Genomic DNA, 26,647 nt, shown 5'->3' on the forward strand with positions numbered 1-26,647 from the left:
CTCCAGGCATTCCTTGGTTTGTGTTGTTGTCCTTAGGTGCCGTCAAGTCTTCTCCTACTCATAGCGACCCTATGCATAACAGCAAGAAACACTGCCCCGTCCTGCACCATCCTTGCAGTCTCTGTTATGCTTGAGCCAATTGTTGCAGCCACTGTGTCAATCCACCTCATTGAGGGTCTTCCTCATTTCCACTGACCCTGCACTTTGGCAAGCATGATGTCGTTCTCCAGGGACTGATTCCTCCTGACAACACATCCAAAGTATGTAAGACGCAGTCTCACCACCCTTGCTTCTAAGGAGCATTCTGGCTGTACTTCATCCAAGACAGATTTGTTCAATCTTTTGGCAGTCCATGGTATATTCAATATTCTTCACCAACACCACAATTCAAAGGTGTCAGTTCTTCTTTGGTCTTCCTTATTCATTGTCCAACTTTCACATGCATATGATGCCACTGACAATACCATGGCTTGGGTCAGGAGAGCCTTAGTCTTCAGGGTGACATCTTTGCTTTTCAACACTTTAAAGAAGTCCTTTGCAGCAGATTTGCCCACTGCAATGCATCCTTTGATTTCCGACTGCTGCTTCCATGGGTGTTGAGTGTGGATCCAAGTAAAATGAAATCCTTGACAACTTCAGTCTTTTCTGTTTATCATGATGTTGCTTATTGGTCGAGTTGTGAGGATTTTTGTTTTCTTTATGTTGAGGTGTAATCTGTACTGAAGGCTGTGGTCTCTGATCTTCATTAGTAAGGGCTTCAAGCCCTCTTCACTTTCAACAAGTAAGGCTGTGTCATTTGCATATGGCAGGTTGTTAATGAGTCTTCCTCCAATCCTGATGCCCCGTTCTTCTTCCTACAGTCCAGCTTCTCAGATTATTTGCTCAGCATACAGATTGAATAGGTGTGGTGAAAGGATACAACCGTGACACACACCTTTCTTGACTTTAAACCACTCAGCATCCCCTTGTTCTGTCCGAACAACTGCCTCTTGATCTATGTACAGGCTCCTCATGGGCACAATTAAGTGTTCTGGAATACCCATTCTTCACAATGTTATCCAAAATTTGTTAGGATTCACACAGTCAAATGCCTTAGCATAATGGATAAAACACAGGTAAATATCTTTCTGATATTCTCTGCTTTCAGCCAGGATCCATCTGACATCAGCAATGATATCCCAGGTTCCATGTCCTCTTCTGAATCAGGCCTGAATTTCTGGCAGTTCCCTGTTGATATACTGCTGCAGCCACTTTTGAATGATCTTCAGCAAAATTTTGCTTGCGTGTGATATTAATGACGTTGTTCTATAATTTACACATTTGGTTGGATCACCTTTCTTGGGAATAGGAATAAATATGGATCTCTTCCAGTTGGTTGGCCAGGCAGCTGTCTTCCATATTTCTTAGCATAGACGAGTGAGCACTTCCAGTGCTGCATTCATTTGTTTAAACATCTCAATGGATATTCTGTCAACTCCTGGAGCCTTTTTTTCCACCAGTGCCTTCAGTGCAGCTTGGACTTCTTCCTTCAGTCCCATCGGTTCCTGATCATATGCTACCTTTTGAAATGGTTGAACATTGACTGATTCTTTTTGGCACAGTGACTCCGTATTCCTTCCATCTTCTTTTGATGGTTCCTGCATCATTTAGTATTTTCCCCATAGAATCCTTCACTATTGCAAGTTGAGGCTTGAATTTTTTCTTCAGCTCTTGCATCTTGAGAATCGCCGAGAGTGTTCTTCCCTTTTGGTTTTCTATCTCCAGGTCTGTGCACATGTCATTATAACACTTTCCTTTGTCTTCTCGAGACTCCCTTTGAAATCTTCTGTTCAGTTCTTTTACTTCATCATCTCTTCCTTTTGCTTTAGCTGCTCGACGTTTGAGAGCAAGTTTCGGAGTCTCCTCTGACATGCATCTTGGTCTTTTCTTTCTTTCCTGTCTCTTCAGTGATCTCTTGCTTTCTTTGTGTATGATGTCCTTGATGTCATTCCACAACTCATTTGGTCTTCAGTCATTAATGTTCAATGTGTCAAATCTATTCTTGAGGTGTTCTCTAAATTCAGGTGGAATATACTCAAGGTCATATTTTGGCTCTTGTGGACTTGCTCTGATTTTCTTCGGTCTCAGCTTGAACTTGCATATGAGCAATGATGGTCTGTTCTGCAGTTGGCCCCTGGCCTTATTCTGACTGATGATATTGAGCTTTTCCATCGTCTTTTTCCACGGATGTAGTCGATTTGATTCCTGTGTGTTCCATCTGGCGAGGTCCATGTGTGTATAGTCGCTGTTTATGTTGGTGAAAGAAGGTATTTGTAATGAAGAAGTCATTGATCTTGCAAAATTCTATCATTCCATCTCTGGCACTGTTTCTGTCACCAAGGCCATTCTGGCTGTACTTCATCCAAGACAGATCCTTCTTCTTTGTTTCCAACTTTCGCATTCCAATTACCAGTAATTATCAATGCATCCTGATTGCATGTTCGATTGATTTCAGACTGCAGCAGCTGATAAAAATCTTCTATTTCTTCATCTTTGGCCTTAGTGGTTGGTGTATAAATTTGAATAATAGTTGTATTAACTGGTCTTCCTTGTAGGCATATGGATAATATCGTATCGCTGACAGTGTTGTACTTCAGGATAGATCATGAAATGTTCTTTTTGGCGACAAGTGCAACACCATTCATCTTCAAGTTGTCATTCCCAGCATAGAGTCCATTTCAGTTCACCCATGCCTACAATATCGATGTTTATGCATTCTATTTCATTTTTTACAATTTCCAATTTTCATAGATTCAAATTCGTACATTGTAGGTTCTGATTATTAATGTGTGTTTGCAGCTGTTTCTTGTCATTTTGAGTCATACCACATCAGCAAATGAAGGTCCCTAAAGCTTTATTCCAACCATGTCATTAAGGTCAACTCTACTTTGACGAGGCAGCTCTTCCCCAGTCGTCTTTTAGTGCCTTCCAATCTGGGGGCTCATCTTCCGGCACTATATCAATGTTCTGCTCCTATTCATCAGGTTTTCACTGGCTAATCCTTTTCAGAAGTAGACTGCCGCGTCCTTCTTCCTAGTCTGTCTTAGTCTGGAAGCTCAACTGAAACCTGTCCTCCATGGGTGACCCTTCTAGTATCTGAATACCGGTGGCACAGTTTACAGCATCATGGCAACTTGCAACCCCCCACAGTATGACAAACTGATCAAGGAACAAAGACCACAGCCTTCAGTATGGATTACACCTCAACATAAAGAAACAAAAGTCCTCACAACTGGACCAATAAGCAACATCATGATAAATGGAGAAAAGATTGAAGTTGTCAAAGATTTCATTTTACTTGGATCCACAATCAACACCCGTGGAAGCAGAAGTCAAGAAATGAAGAGATGCATTGCACTGGGTAAATCTGCTGCAAAAGACCTCTTTAAAGTGTTAAAAAGCAAAGATGTCACCTTGAAGACTAAGGTGCACCTAACCCAAGGCATGTTGTTTTCAATCGCCTCATATGGATGTGAAATCTGGGCAATGAATAAGGAAGACTGAAAAAGAATTGATGCCTTTGATTTGTGGTTTTGGGGAAGAATATTGAATATACCAAGGACTGCCAAAAGAATGAACAAATCAGTCTTAGAAGAAATACAACCAGAATGCCACTAAGAAGCAAGGATGGCAAGACTGCATCTCATACAGTTTGTGCATGTTATCAGGAGGGACCAGTCCCTGGAAAAGGACATTCATGCCTGGTAAAGTAGAAGGTCAGTGAAAAAGAGGAATACCCTCAAGGAAATGGATTGACACTGTGACTGCAACAATGGACTCAAGCATAACAATGATTGTGAGGATGGCACAGGACCAGGCAGTGTTTTTTCTGTGGTGTGTAGGGTTGCTATGAGTCAGAACTGACTCAACGGCACCTAACAACAGCAACAATCTTTACAGGAGCAGACTGCTGCATCTTTTTTTTGTAGAGTGCCTGGTGGGTCCTAACCGCTGACCTTTCAGTTAGAAGCCGAGCACTTTTACCACTGAGCCACGAGGGAACCTTTTGCAGGGTGAAGAAAAGAGCCATGGTGGTACAGTGGTTAAGCGCTCGGCTTCTAACTGAAAGGTTGGCAGTTCGAACCACCTGACCTGGCGATATGTTCCTATAAAGATTTCAGCCTAGGAAGCCCTATGGGTCAGTTCAACCCTATAGGGTCATTAAGTGTCGGAATCAACTTGGCAGCACCCGATAACAATAGGAGGGAAGATCAGGAATCTGAACAAGAGCAGTGTGTGAGTGAAGAGGAGTAAGGGCAGGGTACAAGAGACATCAAAGTATTATTTCCCTGACAGGGAACATAACAGAGAACCCCTGATGGAGCAGGAGAACAGTGGGATGCAGACTTCAGTAATTGTAAAAAGACCAGACTTAATGGTCTGACTGAGACTAGAAGAGCCCCGGAGGTCATGGTCCCCAGACCTTCTGTTAGCCCAAGACTGGAACCATTCCCAAAGCCAACTCTTCAGACAGGGATTGGACTGGACTATAAGACGGAAAATGGTACTGGTGAGCAGTGAGCTTCTTGTCTCAAGTAGACACATGAGATTATGTGGGCAGATCCTGTCTGGAGGGGAGATGAGAAGAAAGAGGGGGACAGAAGCTGGTTGAATGGACACGGGGAATACAGGTTGGAGAGGAATGTGCTGTCGCATTAGGGGGAGAGCAGCTAGGAGTACATAGCAAGGTGTATATAAGTTTTTGTATGAGAGACTGACTTGATTTGTAAACTTTCACTTAAAGCACAATAAATAAAGTAAGTAAATAAAAAGGAAGGAAGGAAAAAAGAGAGAGATTAAAGAGGTAGAATCTTCTAGAATTGATGACCAAGTATCACTGTTATAATAATGAGAACTCCCAGAAGTAGTAGTCAGCACCAGGACTTCAGATCTGATCCCAGAGTTCATATGTGGGGTGGCCCAAGACTTTCTTTTCACTCATGACTGCTGGTGGCCCAATTTAACTTGGAGGAGGATGAAGACAAGATGGTTTTCCAGGGCCCTTCAGCTCTGCTCTGCACGCTGACGTTCCAAGAGGCCATGGGTGGTTTCTGCTTCTGAGGCAGACAAGCCATGAGCTATATTGGCGCTATGACATCAGGGGTGGAAGAGCCAATTGCCGTGCATTTGTCAAGTGCCTACTGTGTGTCTGGCCGAGTGTTGGGCCGTGGGGGGTGGCACAAGCGAGGGAGGGAGGGTGCATCAGGGTACCAAACCTCAGCTAATGCAGCCACCCCTGGATGATGCCTCAATATAGGGGAAAGGACTTGGGAGTCAGAAAACAGGGACTCGCTAACCCCAGCTCTTCAGTGCCAGCTGGGGGGCCTTGGGCAAGTTCCTTGGGCCCTTGTTTTGGTTTTCTGTGGCTACTGCAAAAAATTATCACAACCTGGGTGGCCTAAAAGATCAGAAATTTATTTTCTCACAGTTCTGGAGGCCAAAGTCGAAAATCAAGGTGTTGGCAGGGCTGAGCTCCCTCCAAAGGCTGTAGGAGAGAGGCCTTCCTTGAGTCCTCCAGCTTCTGGTAGAATGCTCCAGGTGTTCCTTGGCTTGTGGCAGTGAGTCTCCAATCTCTGTCTCTGTCTTCACATGGCCTTCTCCTCTGTGTCTCTGTTCTCAAATCTCCCTTTCCTCTCTCTTATAAGGACATCTGTCATTGGATTTGAGGCCCATCCTAAATCCAGGTTGATCTTATTCTGAGAGCTTTAACTTAAGTACGTGTGCAAAGACTCTACTATTTCCAAATTAAGTCTTCTTCACAGCTACTGAGAGCTAGGACTTGGTCGTAACTCTTTAGAAGACAGTATTCAACCTGTGACATTCGTTTAGGCTCTGGTTTCCTCACCGGAAAAACAGACATCATCACAGCACTTATCTCACTGGGTGGTTAAAAACTCTTTGCCACAGAGTCAATTCCAACTCATAACAACCTGATAGAACAGAGTAGAACTGCCCTGTAGGGTTTCCATGGAGCAGCTGGAGAATTTGAACTGCTCATCTTTTGGTTAACAGGCAAGCTTTTCACTACTATGCCACTGGGGCTCCACTGGACCATTGGGAAGATGAAAAGAAATTGTCGTTGTGTGCCTTCAAGTCAATTCTGACTCATAGCAACCCTACAGGACAGAGTAGAACTACCGTATAGGGTTTTCAAGGCTGTAAATCTTTACAGAAGCAGGCTGCCACATCTTTCTCCTTTGGAACGGGCTGGTGGGTTTGAACTGCCAACCTTTCGTTTAACAGCCGAACACTTAATCATTGCACCATGAGGGCTCCTTTGAAAAGAGATAATAGGCGTGAAATCCTTAACAATCGTGGCAAAGTGTGGTTGTTGTTCTCATTCATCCATGTGTGAAAGGAGGATGTCAGACTCCTACCCGTCCCTCCAGCTTGGAACCTGTATGACCTTCTCCCTCCTAAGCGCTGGGATTCTGGGCCACCAAAGCAGAAAATTGTTGCCACACGAGTCATGACATAAATGTCGCTCATGTTCTGTCATCAGTCCCAAGTGATGCTTGCACAGGGAGGAGAGAATGTCACCTTCTCTGGGAATGCAGTCACAGAACACAGACATTTGTCACTGTGATTGCTAATGGCACCCAGGACCCAATCGATCAGTTGCCCTGTCTATGTTGAATTCCAAATGGGTTCAGAGCTGCCAGGCATGCCAAGGATTTATGGGACAACTGGGCACACACAGCATCCCTCCACACACGCCTGCTTTGTGCTATTGGAGCACGTGGCACGGGCCAGCAGCTGCTCAGGGCCTGGGGGACACCGACAACATAACATGATTTCTTCTCTCCTAGAGCCACAGGGCAGAGGAGAGGAAGACAACCAGACAGATGGTGACACAGGGAAGGAAGTCGCTTAGGTTGGGGCCAGGCAGGATGCAGAACAGCACAGCTCAGGGCCAACCACATACTAGAAATCAATGTGTCTGCTCGTTGGATGTTTAACGAGCAGGGAATACCTCTGACTTTAAAGTCAGACTGATGGAGGGTGTGCAGGAAGGGGAAGGCCAAAACATGCTGAAGATGTAAAAGAGATGTGTTTGGAGACTCATAGGGCATGGTGCTAGGGCTGTGAAGTTTAGAATGGTCCCAGGCTTCTGGTTGGGGTGACTGAGTGGACAGTGGAGTAACTGTATGAGTTTTCTGGGGCTGTTATAACAAAGTATCGCAGATTGGGGGGTTTATGTTGTTGTTGTTGCTGTTAAGTGCCCTCAAGTTAGTTCCAACTCATACCGACCCTATGTAAAACAGAATGAAACACTGCCTGGTTCTGCGCAATCCTCACAATTGTTGTTATGCTTGAGCCTATTGTGGCAGCCACTGTTTCAGTCGTCCATCTCATTGAGGGTCTTCCTCTTTTTTCGCTGACCCTCCACTTTACCACTCATGATTTCCCTCTTCAGGTACTGGTCCCTCCTGACAACATGTCCGAAGTATGTGAGACATAGTCTTGCCATCCTTGCCTCTAAGGAGCATTCTGGTTGTACTTCTTCCAAGACAGATTTGTTCCTTCTTTTGGCAGTCCCTGGTGTATTCAGTGTTCTTCGCCAACACCACAATTCAAAGGCATCAATTCTTCTTCGGTCTTCCTAATTCGTTGTCCATGTGTATGTCGCGTGCACATGAGGCGATTGAAAACACCATGGCTTGGGTCACGTGCACCTTAGTCTTCAAGGCGAATCTTTGCTTTCGAACACTTTAAACAGGTATTTTGCAGCAGATTTGCCCAATGCAATGCGTCTTTTGATTTCTTGACTGCTGCTTCCATGGGTGTTGATTGTGGATCCAAGTAAAATGAAACCCTTGGCGACGTCAACCTTTTCTCTGTTCATCATGATGTTGCTCATTGGTCCAGTTGTGAGGATTTTTGTTTTCTTTATGTTGAGGTGTAATCCATACTGAAGGCTGTGGTCTTTGATCTTCACTAGTAAGTGCTTCAAGTCCTCTTCACTTTCAGCAAGCAAGGTTGTGTCATCTGCATAACGCAGGTTGTTAATGAGCCTTCCTCCAATCCTGATTCCACGTTCTTCTTCATATAGTCCAGCTTCTCAGATTATTTGCTCAGCATACAGTTTGAATGAGTATTGAATAAATACTCAATAAGTATTCAATAAATAAATATTGAATAAGAACTGAATACAGATTGAATAAATATTAGTCAATGAAAACCCAATGGAACACAACAGTCCGATCTGTTGTGCACGGGTCACCATGAGCCGAGGGACAACTTGACAGCAGTTAACAACACCACTATGGGCCAGGCATCATGCTAGTCCCAGCATGTTCTCATTATGTATTATTGAATCCTCAGCACAACCCTGTGAACGAATTGTTATTATCCACGTTTTATAAAACTGAGGCAAAAAGAAGTTAGGTAACATTTAAATTCTGCCCCAGCCACACTGACCTTTCTCTTCCCCAGAACAACTCGTTAGTTCTTATCTGAGGACCAAATAACCCAAGAGGACATTTCTTCAAAACCCCAGTTGCGTTTTCCCCAGTGTGGTCCCGAGTATGTTCTTATACTTGAAGAGAAGTTGATAGGAAGCTTATTTTAAATACGGATTCAACCAGTGTGTAAGGATATCTCAACTTTGCTCTTCCTGGCTGTGTGACTTTCTCCGAGTCACTATACATCTCTGAACACCTGTAAAATGGGTCTGATGACAACAGGTGCAGAGGGACTGTTGTGGAGAAGAAATGAGAGCCTGTGGGTGAAAGTGTTTTAGTAAACATGGAGCAAATGATGAGTATTGTTTCCTTGGGTTGAAAAAAAAAAGTTGCAGTTCAATTGACCCCTACTCTTGGGTCGAAGTAGAACTGTGTTTTATAGGGTTTTTAATGGCTAATTTTTTGGATGTAGATCTCCAGGCCTTTCTTCCAAGACACCTGTGGGTAGACTGAAACCTTCAACCTTTCCGCTCGCAGGAAACAGTGTTAGCCATTTGCAGGCTGGGATTTGCCACAGGTCAGGTTCAAGTGCCAAACTGTCAGCCCAGCCACCAAAATTTCAATGTCCCTGCCCTCCCTTTCAGCCTCTATTCAGCCCTCCCCCTTTCTGCGCCGACTGAATTCCAGTCTGAAAATTGAGTCGAGACATCTTTAATCACAGCACATTAGTGCTTCCTGGGATGGATTTTGGCTGCTCTGACAACTGCAAAATGGAATTATGTCTGCAAATTAGTTCTTGAGAAATAATCCGCATCTCACAGTATTTTCCTGGAGGCCAATGTGAGCAATTAGGCCCTGCAGTGGTCTCTCTGGCCCTGTGGGGTGAGGATAAGGCCATGAGATTCACCCCTGTTCAGCACCTTAGGGAGCAGGCAGGGCAAGAGGACACCCAGGACAAACGAAATCCCTGAAGAGGGCAAACCCACCATACCTGGGCTCCTCCCTTTTACTCCAGACCTCCAGGGGCTAAAATGCCACTGCTTCTGAGACAGGTGCTGGCATAGAGCTCCAGGGTCCTGGTTGTCTGGATGCTGCCCCCACCAGTGACATTTATCAAGGGTCTCAGCCTCTTGGGTGCTCAGTATCCTCATTAACTCTGAGCTTTCCCCTACCCCATTCTCCTTTCTATACCTGCCTTTCCCTCCACTGGTTGAAAGGCCACCTGTAACTCATGGTCCACCAAACCCTCTTTCTCCAGGGGCTTCCCCGACTTCTCACCTGGTAGCTCACCCTCTGCTGACCACTAAGGGCACCTCCATTTGTGTTCTGCCCAGAGCATCACACCAGTGTTCCTTGTGATGCTTGAAACTGGTTTCCAACCAGCTAGGGGCTTGTTGAGGGTTCTTCGGTAGTGCAAACAGTTTGCACTTGACTACTAACTGAAAGGTTGGTGGTTCGAACCCCCCAGCAGCACTACAGAAGAAAGGCCTGGCAACCTGCTCTTGTAAAGATTACAGCCAAGAAAACCCCATGAAGCAGTTCTACTCTGTCACACATAGGGTTGTCATGAGTCAGAATCAACTTCATGGCAACAGGTTTGGTGGTTTTAGTGGCTTATTGAGGGAGGAACTACATGTCCTAGAGAGGCAGGGAAAGCAGAAGGGAAGGAGTACTGGTTTTACTGTCAGAAAAGCTGGGTTCTATCCAGTTTTGCCACTCTGGATCTGCGACCCTACCTTAGCCTTTCTGAACCCATTTCCTCTCTGTAGATGGAGATAATATGACCCATCTTTGATAGTTTAGTGAGAGAATATGTGAGGGGCCTAGTTCAGTTCCTGGGGTCTATGTTATTGTTTTTGTCAGTTGCCATCCAGTCAATTCCAACTCATGGTGACCTTATATATAGCAGAGCAAAACTGCCCAATCCTTTACCATCTTCATGGTTGTCTTAGTTATCTAGTGCTGCTATAACAACAGAAATACCACAAATGGATGGCTTTAACAAAGAGAAATTTATTCTCTCACAGTTTAGGAGACTAGAAGTCCAAATTCAGGGTGCCAGCTCCAGGGCAAGGCTTTCTCTCTGGGCTCTGGGGGAAGGTCTTGTCATCAATCTTCTCCTGGTGGAGGAGCTTCTCAGTGCAGGGACCCCGGGTCCAAAGGACTCACTCTTGTCCTGGCTCTTGTTTCTTGGTGATATGAGATCTCCCTGCTTCTCTGCTTGCTTCTTTCTTTTATATCTCAAAAGAAATTGACTCAATATACAATCTAATCTTGTAGATTGAGTCCTGCCTCATTAACATAAGGGCCACTAATCCTGCCTCATTAACATCATAGAGGTAAGATTTACAACATACAGGAAAATCACATCAGATGACGAAATGGTGGACACCCACACAATGCTGGGAATCATGGCCTAGCCAAGTTGACACACATTTTGGGGGGGATATAATTCAGTCCCTAACAATGATCATTGGAATGTTTGAGTCCATTGTTGTATTTATTGTGTCAACCATCTCACAGAGGATTTTCCTCTTTTTTGCTGACCTTCTTCTCCTTTACTAACCATGATGTACTTTTCTAGTGATTGGTCTTTCCCAGTGATATGTCAAAAGTAAATGAGTCAAAGTCTCACCATCCTCATTTTTTTTAATTTTGCTTTAAATGAAAGTTTACAAATCAAGTCAGTCTCTCATATAAAAACTTACGTATACCTTGCTACATACTCCTAGCTGCTCTTCCCCTAATGAGATAGTACACTCCTCCTCTCCACCCTGTATTCCCTGTGTCCATTCAGTCAGCTCCTGTCCCCCTCTGCCTTCTCATCTTGCCTCCAGACAGGAGCTGCCCACATAGTCTCATGTGTCTACCTGAGCCAAGAAGCTCACTCTTCACCAGTGTCTTTTCTGTCTTATAGTCTAGTCGAATCCCTGTCTGAAGAGTTTCGCCATCCTTGTTTTTAAGAAACATTTTGGTTGTATTTCTTCTAGGACTTGTTTGTTCAATTCCCTAAGGCTCAATAAATGCTAATCCCACTATTTTTCTGTTTTCACATGCTTCCAGGAGCATATAAAACTTGTTGATTGAAGTATTTTCTCTTCTCCAAGGCTCACATCAAACGCTTCTTTAAGATGTTTGGATTCTATCAAGGAAGGGGTGCAAATGCATTGAGGATAAAACCTACGGACTAGGCTCCAGGAAAGGGGCCGCAGGACCTTGGCAGACAGTTGTGATGTCTGCCCAAGATAGATAGGGGTGGCAATACTGGAGAAGAAGCCGAAGAATGGCCAGAGTAGAAGACAATGGTCAAAGCAGGGCCAGGTGTCATGTGTGGGGGTCTCAGGTGAGTCTATGAGGGCCGAGAGTCACAGGGAAGAGGGAGACAGACTGGGAATCCGAGGTCCAGATGGATGAGCTCAACCATCCAAGACTAAGGTTGGAAAGAAGGTGAGTGTGCTGAAGGCTCGTTGTGGTGTGGTGCCGGCCACCAGTGAGGAAAGCACCTGCGGGAGTAGAGGCACTGGTCAGGGTGGAGCACGTTCAGCCTCCCCAAGGCCTCCTGGCTTAGTTTCCTACTGCTGCTGTAACATAGATCCCACAAGTGGGTGGCTTTAAAGAACAGGAATTTATTGTCTCACAGTTTTGGAGGCTGGGGATCCAAATCAGGGCATTGACTCTAGGGGAAGGTTCTTCTTTGTCGTAGCCCTGGGGGTTCCTTGTTCCTTGGCATTCTGCCTTAGTCATCTGGTGCTGCTGTAACAGAAATACCACAAGTGGATGACTTTAACAAACAGAAGCTTATTCTCTCACAGTCTAGGAAGCTAGAAATCCAAATTCAGGGTGTCAGCTCCAGGGAAAGACTTTCTCTCTCTGTTGGCTCTAGTGGAAGGTCCTTGTCATCAATCTTCCCCTGGTCTAGGAGTGCCTCAGTCCAAAGGACATGCTCCACTCCTGGCACTTCTTTCTTGGTGGCGTAAGGTCCCTCTCCTCTCTATTCACTTCTCTCTTTTATTTCTCAAAAGAGATTGACTCGACACACAACTTAATCCTGTAGATTGAGTCCTGCCTCATTAGCATAACTGCATCTAATCCTGCCTCATTAACAATGTAGCGATTAGGATTAACAACTCATAGGAAAATCACACCAGGTCACGAAATGGTGGACAACCACACAATACTGGGAAACGTGGCCTCGCCAAGTTGACACACATTTTTGAAGGGACACAATTAGATCCATGACACATTCCTTGGTTTTCCTTGGTTCCTGGGCATTCCTTGGCTACTTGTAGATGACATCGGTCTTCCTGCACATGTGTATCTCTCTCTCCATGTCTGTACTCCCCTTTATAAGACACCACTCACAAGGAGTTAGGTTTAAGACTCACCTCACTCTGGTATAACCCCATTAACATAACAAAAGAAACCCTTATTTCCAAACAGAATGGTATTTACAGGTACAGGAGTTAAGACATCAACACATACTTTTAGGGGATACAATTCAGTCCACAACACCCGCTCCTTGGCGGTTGTCATTTCCTCCTTTGCATTTCCATGGCAGGAAGAATTCAGTTCCCTTTGGTATAAGGTCCCTAAGTGATGCAAACAGCTTATGCACGACTACTAACCTGAAGGTTGGTGGTTTGAACCCACTCAGTGGTGCCAAGGAAGAAAGGCCTGGAAATCTGCTTCCATAAAGATTATAGCCAAGAAAATCCTATGGAGCAGTTCTAGCCTGTAACACATGGGGTTTCCATGAGTTAAAATTGACTCAATGGCGAGGGGTTCTTCTTCTTGGTGTATGGCACCTGCCTTTCTACCTGTGCCCTTCATTCATCCCTCACTAAGATGCTACAGTGTGTCAGGCTCTGGAAAAACTCCAATGACCCAGACGCAGTTCCTGCCATCTGGACCCCACAGCCCAGTAGGGAACATGGACATACCACAGATCGTTAGTCTGTCATAGAAGAAAGAGATGAAGACTGGGGAAATCTTCCAGAGCAGAGACTCCTGAGGCAGGTCCTGGAGAGGCAGGTAGACAGTGTCAGGGGAGCCCGGCAGAATTCTGGCTCTGCCTTTTGCCAGCCATGTGACCTAGTGTAAGTTACTCTGCCTCTTCCTGGCTCAGTCTCCTCCTCTGTAAAATGGGGATAATAGTAGAGTCATCAAAAAACCAAACCAAATCCATTGCCATTGAGTCAATTCCAACTCATAGCAACCCTGTAGGACAGAGTAGAACTACCCCATAGTGTTTCCAAGGAGCAGCTGGTGGATTTGAACTGCTGACCTTTCGGTTAGCAGTAGGCTCATGGTGAGGAGTAAATGAGTCAATTCAGGGGACCATGGAAGTATCCAAACTGGAGCACTATCGAGAGTGAAAGGGAGAACTATTAATAATTATATTAAGACAATAACCATAAACTGGCACTGCCCCATTTAAAGTGGAACACACGATCACCTTAGGACTGATCTAAGCAAAAGGCTTAGAGTGGTATGTGGCCCCATGAAGCACTCAAAAAGTATCAGCTGTTATCATTACAATATTACGTTGTTCTCGCTAAGGGATGAGTAGGAATTGGCTGACCAAAAGAGGAGAAGGGAGGAGACAGCACAGAAGGGAGAAGGAGGAAGGCAAATTTTGTTGTTGTTTTGGGGCACCATCGAGTCAATTTTTTACTCATAGTGACCCCATGTGACAGAGTAAAACTGCTCTGTAGGGTTTTCTAGGCTGTAATCTTTATAGTGCATGCAAAAGCTAGACACTGAATAAAGAAGATGGAAAAAGAATTGAAGCCTTTGAATTATAGTGTTGACGAAGAATACTGAATATACCATGGGCTGCCAGAAGAACAAACAAATCTGTCTTGGAAGAAGTACAGCCAGAATGCTTCTTAGAAGCGAGAATAGCAAGACTTCATCACGTGCTTTGGATATGTTATCAGGAGGGACCAGTGCCTGGAGAAGGACATCATGCTTGGTAAAGTAGAAGGTCCGTGAAAAAGAGGAAGACCCTCAAGGAGATGGAATGACATAATGGCTGCAACAATGGGCTCAAACATAGCAAAGATTGTGAGGATGGCACAGGACCAGGTGATGTTTCATTGTGTTGTACATAGGGTCGCTATGAGCTGGAGCCAACTTGAGGGCACCAAAAAACAACAATCTTTCCAGGACCAGATTGCCAGGTCTTTCTCCCACAGAGCTGCTGGGTGGGTTCAAACTACCAACCTTTCAGTTAGCAGCCAAACATGGAGCAACAAACCATTCATAGCTGAACTGGAGCACTGATGTTCACTAGCGTTGCTACTGAAGCTTTAATGTTCAAGACAGAGGTGGTGAGGAGAAAGAGGCTGGAGAGATGCCCATGGACAAGGCACAGAGGGAACAAAGGAAACAGAGAAGCTAATCCTTCCAGCTGTGAAAGTGCTCCAGCACACAGGAGGCCAGCTGAGAGTCAGAGGACTGAGGTTCAAATCTCAGCTCCACCATTTAGCAGCTGTGTGACCTGACAAATCGCTTGGCCTCACTTCACTTGTTCTTCATCCGTAAAACTCTATTACGTCACTCTTGGAAATATTTTGGGAGAATTATATGAGATTGTACGTGTAAAATGATCAGAACAGTGCCTGCCCATAGTAGGTCCTTAAGAAATGGTAGAAGATCTGATTGTAGTATTAGAACTGAAGATGCCGGGTGTTTGAGAGGATCCAACGGGTAGAACTTCTGTTTCCTTTTGAGTTCTAGCCAATGTCAACATAAGACAAAACAAGAAGGCCTATGGAAAAGAAAGCATTACTGTAATTACAGATAAAGCCCCACTACAGATTGTGTTATATCTTTGGAGAAGTGGGTTTTTTAATCTCAGACCGCAGAATTTGATAAACCACCATCCAGTCACAGGCAGAGCTGGGTCCCTGCAGCCCCTGTCCCACTCCCTTCCCCCAAGCAGGCCGCTTTCCATCATGGCAGAGGGGAAGATGAATATGCAAGCCTGCGGACTCCTTGGAAACTCTATGGGGCAGTTCTACTCTGTCCTATAGGGTCGCTATGAGTTGGAAGTGACTCCACGGCACTGGTTTTTTTTTTTTTTTTTCCTATGGACAGCCAAAGGGGAAAGAAGTGGAAGGGGCTAGGCTCCCCAGTGTGAAAAGCTGATATGCCTTCTACCTCAGCTGAGAAGGAATAAGTAAAGGGGCACCAGGAGGCCAGGTGCGTGACCTGGGGGAGCTCTCCACATGGAGGAAACCTGAGGAACAGGGAAGAAGCTTCTCCAACATTGTCAGTTGCCCTCAAGTCAGCTCCGACTCATAGTAATCTTATTTATAACTGCATGAAACACTGCCTGGTCCTGTGCCACCCTCATAATCATTGCTATGCTTGAGCCCACTGTTGTAGCTACTGACTCCATCCATCTCCTTGAGGGTCTTCCTCTTTTTCACTGACCCTGTACTTTACCAAGCATGATGTCCTTCTGCAGGGACTGATCCCTCCTGACAACATGTCCAAAGTATATAAGGTGAAGTCTCACCATCCTCCCTTCTAAGGAGCATTCTGGCTGTACTTCCTCCAAGACTGATTTGTTCATTCTTCTAGCAGTCCATTGATTTCTTCTTTCATCTTCCTTTTTCATTGTCCAGTCTCCTCCCTCGCTAGCCACCGATAATTAGAACTCAGAGCTCCTTTCAATCCATTTCCCAAAAAGTCCCTCTCAGCCAGGAGCCCCACTAATTGTACCTGTCCATGCCCTCTTCTCTGAGGGACAGTTTCTGTAAACCGTGCTTTGCCGTGATGTTCTTTGTCCTGTCTTTGGCAGCTCCAGAAGTGTTCCAGGTGTATGTGGACGGAGGCCCGGGGTACTCGTACCCGGTTGATTGGTGGTCCCTGGGAGTCACCGCTTACGAGCTCCTGCGGGGCTGGGTAAGAGTGAACACAAGGGCCATGGAAGCAGAGGGAGAGGGGTTCAACGTGCAGCAGGCTCGATCGGAGTTGGCAGAACATGCCACTGGGATAGCATACGGTGCTGAGAAGGAGCACTGGGTGAGGAGTCTGAGTCCCTGGGTTTCAGTCCTCGTGACCTGATTAATAACCATGCCAGCTCTAAGGCCCCTGAGCAATAGAAGGGCCCCTAAGGACCATCTAGTCCAACCCCGACCCTATTTTGCAGATAGGGAAACTGAGGTCCAGAGGGAAAGGGACATGTGCAAAAGCCCACATCTAATTAGTGGTAGGTCCAACACCCAAAGCGCCTTGGCTCTCCTGTCCTACCCGCAACGACATGCATTTGTGTCTGATTTTCCATTTTGATTTTTAAGCTTATTAAGGATAAAGACCATGCTTCCTTTCCTTTTTTTTTAACCATATCTTCCCTTGATATGTAGCTCAGTGCCCTATAAAAATGGAGAATTCAATGTATATTTTTGCTTTATTTCACTTAAATTTGATAGCTGAAGACGATCAATGGAGCCATTTGACAATGAATCACTCATATCTTTATTTCATGAGAAGGAATTGGGATTAAAACTAACCTTGAGGCATGTTTTCTTTGCACAAGTAGTGTTTGAAATGATGTCACTTAAGCCCTGAGAACCTTGGTTTCTCCACATGTAAAAGGGGATGATAATAATATCATTTCAATCTACTTCATAGAGTTCAGGTCATCATAGGATATTAACAGATAGGAGACCTGGAGGCACAGTGGTTAAGCATTTGGCTGCTAACTGAAAGGTCGGTGGTTCAAACCCACCAGCCACTCCATGGGAGAAAAATGTGGCAGTCTGCCTCCATAAAGATTTGCAGCCTTGGAAACCCTATAGGGTCACTATGAGTCAGAATCCACTTGATGACTGTGGGAAAATATATATATAGAATATGAGACAGTAGGGTTCAATGGTAGAATTCTCACCTTTCATGTGGAAGACCCAGGTTCGATTCCCAGCCAGTGTACCTCAAGTACAGCCACCACCCATCTGTCTTACTATTATGCTGAACAGATCTCAGCAGAGCTTCCAGACTAAGACAGACTGGGAAGAAAGGCGTAGCGATGTGTTTCTGAAAATCAGCCAATGAAAACTCCATGGATTAGAGTGATCCAATCTGCAGCAAATTATGGGGATGGCACAGAACTGGCAGCGTTTCACTTTATTGTGCATGGGGTGGCCATGAGTAGACATATATAAATAGAGCGTAGAATTAGCATCGTAGGATGTTAATTCCCTTGGGCTATGGGAGACATGATTTGTGTGTTAGCCATCTTTATCGCTGCAATGCTGGGCAGAGAGCATATTCCCACTCACCGCAATTATAACGTTGCATCACCGTCTTTTGAATAAATACATATTTTCTGCCAGTAGACAGTGAGCTCCTTGAGGGCAGGGCTGTGTCTTACGTACTGTCATAAGCCCCTCGTTGCATGGTATGTAACAGGTGTTGAATGAATATTTATTGAATGAATAAAAAAAAGATGAGAACATTTTGAAACTGCCAATACAATGTGAGCGCAAGTAAATATTATTATTTATCACCCTATAGTTCAAGCAGCTATTTTTTGTTCTTGATTTCAATTATTTCCCATGAATTCCTAAAAACGTAATTACTCTACGTGGTGTTTTCAGAATGAAAAGAAAATATGAACTTACTGGCTTTCTCATGCATTTAGTGAAAAGAACTAATTGCCTTCAGGCTTCCTTAATCCTGGTTGGCCAATGGTTCCATTGATGTACTCTCTCAGAGAAGAAATATAACGGTCCAGGAAATTGTATGAACCAGCAGACGCAGTCATCCACCAGAGAGTGTTCATTTCATGTGATCAGTCACACAAATGGCCTTGGCAAGCAGTTGCCCCAAGCACAATGGAACGTTCGCCAGCAGAAAGTATATCCGGGGTTATTCGTCATGGGTCAGAACAATCAAAGGACGATGATGACTTCACATAAGGCCCCAAGGATGGGGAAGTTTCTGCTGCTTCAAACAGAAATCGTTTCGTCCTAAACTGAAAGGAAAACAGTTAGCCAGTTTCTAGACTTTTTTCGAGACCATTCAGTTGTTTGGCTAAATCAACAAGCAGGTGGAATGTGAATTGTTGCCCAGGATTTTATTTCCAGTAGATTAAGAAGGTAGAGTGGAAAAACGGAGTTAGTACTGCAGAATCTACATTAGATAAAAGGGGGAATCAGGGTAACGAGCAAAGTGAAAATTGGATTGAGAATCTAATTGATTTGGAGATTTGGGGGATTAAGAATGCTAGCACCAGTGAGCTGGAAAGATAGCAAGTGACAGGAAGGGAGCGTGAGTCTTGAAGCCAATATTGTGAAGAAGGTGTGGTTATTGCTACTGACTGAGTCTTGGGCACGACAACAGTAGTGGTGCGCTGAGGTAGATTGGATGAAAACGTTTGCAATTCGGAGCTCGAGAACGAGAGTCTAGCGTGGGGAGCTGAGGGTTTCTATATTTGCTTATATCTGACGTTTAAGTTAAATTTGGATTTGCATCATGAAATATTTCTTAAAATTATGGTTTCTCTACTAAAGTTGTCATTAATTTATAACCTGGTTTAAAATAACCAACTTTTCAGTGGAACTAACTTCTGGGTGACTCCTTTGGTTAATCACAAATTCTGTCAGTGTAAACATGTTTTAGTGGACAGGAGTCGTGGGTATTCTTTATTGTGGAAAATATAATTTAACACTAGGGATAATTTAACAGATTCAAGTTGAAAAAAATAAGTAGAAATAAATTGTCTTATTTTTAATTCTGCTGAGTTTTCTGCTTCAGGTACCACTTTCAACAGAAGAGGAAGCAGTGGGAGTGGAGGCAAAGGCATTGAACGAAAGAATACCTGTTAAATGCTGATAGAAATCTTTGCCCCAAATGCTTTTGTCTGGTTTAGTTTCTGACTGAAGGGCAATGAGTTTGCACAAATAATTCGTTCTCAATTTTTTATACTGGAAACAATAGCATTTAATCAAAAAGCTATCATGAAAAATGCTCACATTTATCCATGAATTACTGTGTTTTTGCACAAATAACGTACACCTTCTACATTTGTTTGCCAACCATGCCCTCCCCCATGCAGTTATTTTCATAAGTGCCTCTATGTCAATTTTTTTTACACGTTGCTGTAAAAAAAAAGTTAGCATAGCACATTTATGAAAATACCTCCCAGGGGGAGGGCATGGTTGGCAAACATACACAGAAGGCACGCATTATTTGTGTAAACATATGCTATATTAATTTGGAAGTAATGCTTCTTCCTCCCCACAATTCCTCCATCACATTAAATTTGGACCCAAAAGACAAAAGAAAGCCACAAAGGAAATTTTCCAGTACGTGTTCCAGGATCTTAGATTGGAGAGTGTTAGAAATGAAGGGTGGGAAATAGATGGCATTAATATGATTTGTTGTCAGGGGATCCAGGGAATATTCTAGTCCCAGCTCAGAAACCCATCACCCACCTTTCAGTTTGTCACACTGTGGTGACTTGTGTGTTGTTATGATGCTGGAAGCTATGTCACTCATATATTTCAAATACCAGCAGGGTCACTAATGTGAGATTGAATTGTGTCCATCTAAAATATGTGTTAGAATTCTAACCCCTATATCTACAGATGTAGTCATATTTGGGATAGAGTTTTCTTTGTTATGTTAATGAGGCTGTATCAGGGCAGGGTCTGTCTTGAACCTAACTACTTTTGAGATAGAAAAGGAGCAGATTAGGTTCAAAAGCAAGCAAACACAAAAGGGGGAAAGATAGATGCCACATGGAGGTCACCAAGGAACTGAGGAATGCAGGGGTTACAGAAGCTGAGACAAGGACCTTCCCCCAGAAGTGACAGAGAGTACCTTCTCCTAGAGCCAGTGCCCTGAATCCAGACTTTGAGGCTCCTCAGCAGTTCGAACCCACCAGCCAGTCCATGGGAGAACGACGTGCTAGGCAGCTTCTGTAAAGATTGCTTGGAAACCTTGGAAACACACTAGGGCAATTCTACTCTGTCCTATAGTATCACTATGAGTTGGAATTGACTCAACAACAGCAGATGTTTTTTAAACTATGAGAAAATAACTTTCTGTTTGCTAAAGCCACCCACTCGTGGTATTTCTGTTATAGCAGCTGTAGCTAACTAAGAGTATGCTGAGCAAGTAATCCGAGAAACTGGACTATATGAAGAATGAGGCATCAGGATTGGAGGAAGACTCATTAACAACCTGCATTATGCAGACAACACAACCTTGCTTGCTGAAAGCGAAGAGGATTTGAAGCACTTGCTGATGAAGATTGAAGAGTACAACCTTCAATATGGATTACTAACGTCCTCACAACTGGACCAATAAGCAATATCATGATAAACAGAGAAAACATTGAAGCTGTCAAGGATTTCATTTTACTTGGATCCACAATCAATACCCATGGAAGCAGCAGTCAAGAAATCAAACGATGTATTGCCCTGGGCAAATTTGCTGCAAAAGACCTCTTTCAAGATGTCGTCTTGAGAACTAAGATGAGTCTGAGCCAAGCCATGGTATTTTCAATCGCCTCATATGCATGAAAAAGCTAGATAATGAATAAGGAAGACCAAAGAAGAATTGATGCCTTTGAATCATGGTGTTTGCAAAGAATATTAAATATACCATGGAGTGCCAGAAGAACGAACAAATCTGTCTTGGAAGAATTACAGCCAGAATGCTCCTTAGAAGTGAGGATGGTGAGATATTGTCTCATGTACTTTGGACATGTTATCGGGAGGGACCAGTCCCTGGAGAAGGACATCATGCTTGGTAAAGTAGAGAGTCACTGGAAAGACCCTCAATGAGATGGATTGACACAGTGGCTGCAACAATGGGCTGAAGCATAGCAACAATTATAAGGATGGTACAGGACCGGGCAGTGTTTCGTTCTGTTGTACATAGTGTCACTATGAGTCAGAACCAACTGGATGACATCTAACAACAACAATAACAATTTTCAGACATACAGATTGCCAGGCCTTCCTTCATAGCCCATTTTAGTTTGGAAGCTCTCCTGAAGCCTGCTGGTATTTGAAACTCTGGTGTCATGTCTTCCAGCATCACAGCAACACACAAGCCACCACAGTACAACAAACTGACAGCCAAGTGCCAACTTTCCATCTTAGCAGCCCTCGAAAGGTTGGACACAGGTATGGAGAGCACAGGCTGAATCAAGCCTGGCTGATGTTCATTAATGAGTAAGGTCCATGGGCTTCATATGAAAAGAGACCTGCGTTGCCATCCACACTCTGCTCCTCCTTGGTGCTGGGATTTGGGCTAATCTCTCTGAGCTCTGGCTGCCTCATTCATGAAAAGACAAATAGTGAGGCAGACCTGAGGGGTCAGTGCGAGGATTAAATGAGAAAAGATAGGCAAAGCACCCACAGCATCCAGCCTATGGGAGGTGATCTGACTATTAAACAAATGTACACATGGCTAAGACACCAGAAGGAGGCTCTGGGTGGCACAAACATTGAGTGCTAAGCTACTAACCAAAAGGTTGGTGGTTTGAACCCACCCAGAGGCACCTCGGACGACAGGCGTGATGATCTACTTCTAAGAAATCACCCATTGAAAACCCTGTGGAGCACAGTTCTACTCTGACACACATGGGGTAGCCATGAGTTACAGCCAACTCAATGGCAACTGGTTATGATACTACGAGAGAGAGATTCAGAGAAAATATTGAGAAGACAGAGAAGGGGGGCAGAAGGTCAGGGAGGAATTTCTGAACTAGGAGACGGTTAAACTGGGTCACTTGTGATTTGACGGTGGGAACAGTGTGAACACAGATAGGGAAGAGAAAGCTAATGAACAACAAACATTTTAGTCTGACCACACTGTAAGCAGTGTGGTGCCATCCATGATTTCTAGGCAGGGAAGCTACAGCACAGGCGTTGAGACACGAGTATGGGCTTTCATTATACTTGAATCAACAATCAACGCCCATGGAAGCAACTGTCATGAAATCAGACGACATATTGCACTGGACAAACCTGCTGCAAAAGACGTCTTTAAAGTTTTAAAAAGCAAAGATGTCACTTTGATGACTAGGGTGTGCCTGATCCAAGCTATGGTCTTTTCAGTCGCCTCAGGTGCATGCGAAAGCTGAACAATGGAAAAAGAAGACTGAAGAATTGACACATTCAAATTGTAGTATTGGAGAAGAGTATTGATTATACCATGGACTTCCAGAAGAACAAACAAATCTGTCTTGGAAGAAGCAGCCAGAATGCTCCTTAGAAGTGAGGATGGCAAGTCTTTCTCTTGCTTATTTTGGACATGTTATCAGGAGAGACCAATCCCTGGAGAAGGACATCACGCTTGGTAAAGTAGAACCAAACCAAACCAAACCCACTGCCGTCGAGTTGATTCCGACTCATAGTGACCCTGTAGGACAGAGTAGAACTGCCCCGTAGAGTTTCCAAGGAGCGCCTGGCGGGTTGAAACTGCCAACCCTTTGGTTCATAGCCATAGCACTTAACCACTACGCCACCAGGGTTTCCTGGTAACGTAGAGGGTCAGCAAAAAAAGAGGATGAACCTCAAAGAGGTGGACTGACACAATGGCTGCAGCAGTGGGGCTTAAACATACCAACGATTGTGACGATGGCACAGGACCAGGCAGAGTTTCCTTCTGTTATACATAAGGTGGCTATGAGCCAGAGCCCGCTCGGCGGCACCTAACAACAACAACACGGGCTTTGGATTCAGATATTTCTGGGCTCAAATGCTGGCTTTGCCGTAGAGTCTCTGAATGATCTGAGGTGAGTCATTTCCCCTCTCTAAATCTGATTCTGGTCTATAAAATGAGGGGAGGGGGAGATGGTAGTTGCAAGCCCATAGACCAGCTTCGTTGACCTGTGCACTACTATCATTTGGGGCTGGGTAATTCTTTGGGGTGGGAGGTGTGCATTGTGGGATGTTTTGCAGCATCTCTGACCCCTACCCAGTAAATACCAGCAACACTCCCTCTCACAGTCTTGACAACTAAAAATGACTCCAGATATTGCCAGATTCCTCTGGGGGTCAAAATTGCCCCCCACTGAGAACCACAGCCATAGAAGAATTGAGATGATTACGTAAGATCCTGAATGTAAAGCTCTTGGTACCTGCATTGTACATAGTAAGCTCTCATTAGGGCCTGGAGTGGGGTCCTGAAAGCCTGGGGCCATGAGGACTTTTCACCTCTTTGCTTCTCCACCAACCACCTCCCTGACCTGGTGTTATCCTTGCTTTTGTCCCCACCCCTCAGCACTCCTCCTCTGAGAGATGTAGACAGAGAAGGTTGGGGTGATGAGTAGAGGAGGGTTTATGGAGCTGCCCCTAGAGGTAGTAGTGTGAAACTCTGGTACACCTAGTGTGTGGGCTCAACTGTGGCGGAAGAGCAATGTATCGGTGTATTAGCCTAATAAAGGTCCCTGGGTGGAGCAAATGCTTAGGTGCTTGACTACTAACCAGAAGGCTGGAGGCTCAAATCCACCCAGAGGTGCCTCAGAGAAAAGGCCTGGTGATCTGCAGCTCTACACTGGGACACGTGGGGTTGCCATGAGTCAGGATCAATTAGAGGGCAAACTTTGTTGTTGTTGTTGTTTGTTTGTGAGGTTTGTTTGGGGGGTGGGATTTTTGGGGGGGGGAACAGAGGGGACACAAATAGTTTGCACTCAACTACTGACCGAGAAGTTGGTCATTCAAACTACCCAGCAGTGCCATGGAAGAAAGCCTTGATGATCTTGTCCCATAAAGATTCCAAAAATAACCCAACGCATTGCCATCTATTCGGTTCTGACTCATGACGGCCCCGTGTGTAACAGAGTAGAACTGCTCCAGAGGGTTTTCTTGGCTTTCATCTTTACAGACCCAGGTCCCCAGTCGTTTCTTCCGTGGTGTCACTGGTGGGTTAGAACCTCCAACCTTTAGGTTAGTAGATGAGTGCAAACCATTTGCGCCACCAGGGACCCTTCTGTAAAGATCTCAGCCATTGGAAGCCAAGGAGCACGGTTCTACTCTGAAACACACAGGTTCGCCATGAGTCGGAATCGACTCCTCAGCAAGGAGTTAACCTAGCAAAGGGAGAGAGGCAGTCCTTGGGTGGAGCACTGAGTGCTTCTCCCTGGGGAAAGCAGACAGAGCACTGGACTAGGAGTCAGAAACCTGGACAGCCATCATTCTGGTGATCTCACTCATCTAGCTTTTCTATTATGGGGTGGGGGTGGGGGTGTGTGCTGGTGCAGTGAATAAAGCACTTGGTTGCTAACTGAAAGGCCAGTGGGTGGAGCCCACCAGCCACTCCAAGGGAGAAAGACGTGGCCGTCAGCTTCCGTAAAGATTACAGCCCTGGGAACTCTATGGGGGCAGTTCTGCTCCGTCCTGTAGGGTTGCTATGAGTCAAAAGGGACTCAACAGCAATGGGTTTTTATTATGGACTGAGAGGAACTCCTTGGGTCGTTCGGTGGTTTTCAAGCCGTTTCCTGAAGCTCTAGAACCCTGCAGAGTCAGTTCAGCCGTTATACACACACTTAAAAAAGCAAAGCTTCGCCAAGCGTTGGATGTTTAAATTGCCTGAGGAACTGTCCTTCACTTTCATCTGTTTTGTCTTTAGGATTCTGAGTAAAAAGATTTAAGGGAAAATAATCCAACATTGGCTGACATGGGCTCCAAGGCCCAGCCCAGCTCTAACAGTTAAAACAACAGGTCCACAGCAATTCTTTTCCCTTTTCCTTTCTCTATTTCTTTGTAAATTGGCTCTTTTTTTTTTTTTTTTTTTGTAAACTGAATTGCCTGGAATAGAGACACACCTGCGCTCTATACTGAGTCAGTCCAGGGTCCTGCTGCTAAAATCGCTCTTGCCAGCAGTAAGTGTAATTACCTTACCTTAGAAATATCACCTGGTTTTCTGAGTCACCCCTTCCTAAGACCAGTGAGTAAGGATGGGCCTCAGCAGAACACCACAAGCAGACAGAATGTTGATCTTAATATTCTTACAGAAAGCCCCAGGTTTCTCTACAGCCGCCCAAACAGAAGGCTGAACCTGAAACCAAAGTGGGTAGGGCCAATTTTACTCATCCGGCTAACCAAGAGGTCAGCAGTTCAAATCCACCAGCCACTCCTCGGAAACCCTACGGGGCAGTTTCTACTCTGTCCTGTAGGGTCGCTATGAGTCGGAATTGACTCAACTGCAACGGGTTTGGTTTTTGGTTTCATTTCAAACATAATTTGTCTCTAAATGTATTTAACTGCTGTATTGGCTTCGTGGTTAACTATATGTTCATCATATAGGATAGATTATATATAATATACATATATAAATACATAAAGATATAGGATGAATAATTATGTAACACATATTTATACCACTATAATTGTTATTTTTGGAGTTCCTGGGTGGTGCAAATGGTTAACTGCTCAAGTCCACTTGGAGGTACCCTGGAACAAAGGCCTGGCTATCTGCTTCTGAGAAATCAGCCGTTGAAAACCCTGTGGAGCACAGTCCTACTCTGGAAGCACAGTAGCTTGGAATCAACTTGACGGAAACTGGTTTGCTTTGGTAACTCATAAGACTTTGTGAGTTTTATGTCACATAGCAAGTGTTCTCGATTAATACTCACTCTTGCCATTTTTAACTATGATAGTTATTCCAGCGTTATGTATTTGTTGAAACATTTCAATCGGTTATTTCTTCAATTCCTGAAGCCTTATTTTTCGCCAGTGCCTTCAGTGCAGCTTGGACCTCTTCTTTCTGTGCCATCCATTCCTGATCATGTGTTACCTCCTGAAATGGTTGAGTATCGACTAATTCTTTTTGGTATATTGACTCTGCGTATCTTCCCATCTTCTTTTGATGCCTCCTGCGTCGTTTAATATTTTACCCATAGAATGCTTCAGTATTGCAACTCGAGGCTTGAATTTTTTCTTCAGTTCCTTCAGCTTGAGAAATGCTGAGCGTGTTCTTCCTTTTTGGTTTTTTATGTCCAGATCTTTGCACATGTCATTTATAATACTTTGTCTTCTGGAGCCGCCCTTTGTAATCTCCTGTTCACTTCTTTTACTTCATCCTTTTTTTCCTTTTGCTTTAGCTACTCAATGTTCAAGAGCAAATTTCAGAGTCTCTTCTGACATCCATTTAGGTCTTTTCTTTCTTTCCTGTCTTTTTAATGACCTCTTGCTTTCTTCATGTATGATGTCCTTGAGGTCATTCCACAAGTT

The 26,647-nt window shown here is 44.5% G+C and overlaps 1 protein-coding gene across 3 annotated transcripts in view; it reads left to right on the forward strand.

Annotated features, from left to right (window-relative positions):
* STK32B (serine/threonine kinase 32B) overlaps positions 1–26,647 on the forward strand; it is a 489,957-nt gene that overhangs the window by 426,544 nt on the left and 36,766 nt on the right. For all 3 annotated transcript variants that reach the window (XM_049886552.1, XM_049886553.1, XM_049886554.1), the window contains one exon: positions 16,255–16,358. In XM_049886552.1, the coding sequence (XP_049742509.1) occupies positions 16,255–16,358 (104 nt within the window). The remainder of the gene's footprint in view (positions 1–16,254; positions 16,359–26,647) is intronic.

This window comes from Elephas maximus, chromosome 5 (assembly GCF_024166365.1).
Source record: "Elephas maximus indicus isolate mEleMax1 chromosome 5, mEleMax1 primary haplotype, whole genome shotgun sequence".
Lineage (NCBI taxonomy): Eukaryota > Metazoa > Chordata > Mammalia > Proboscidea > Elephantidae > Elephas > Elephas maximus.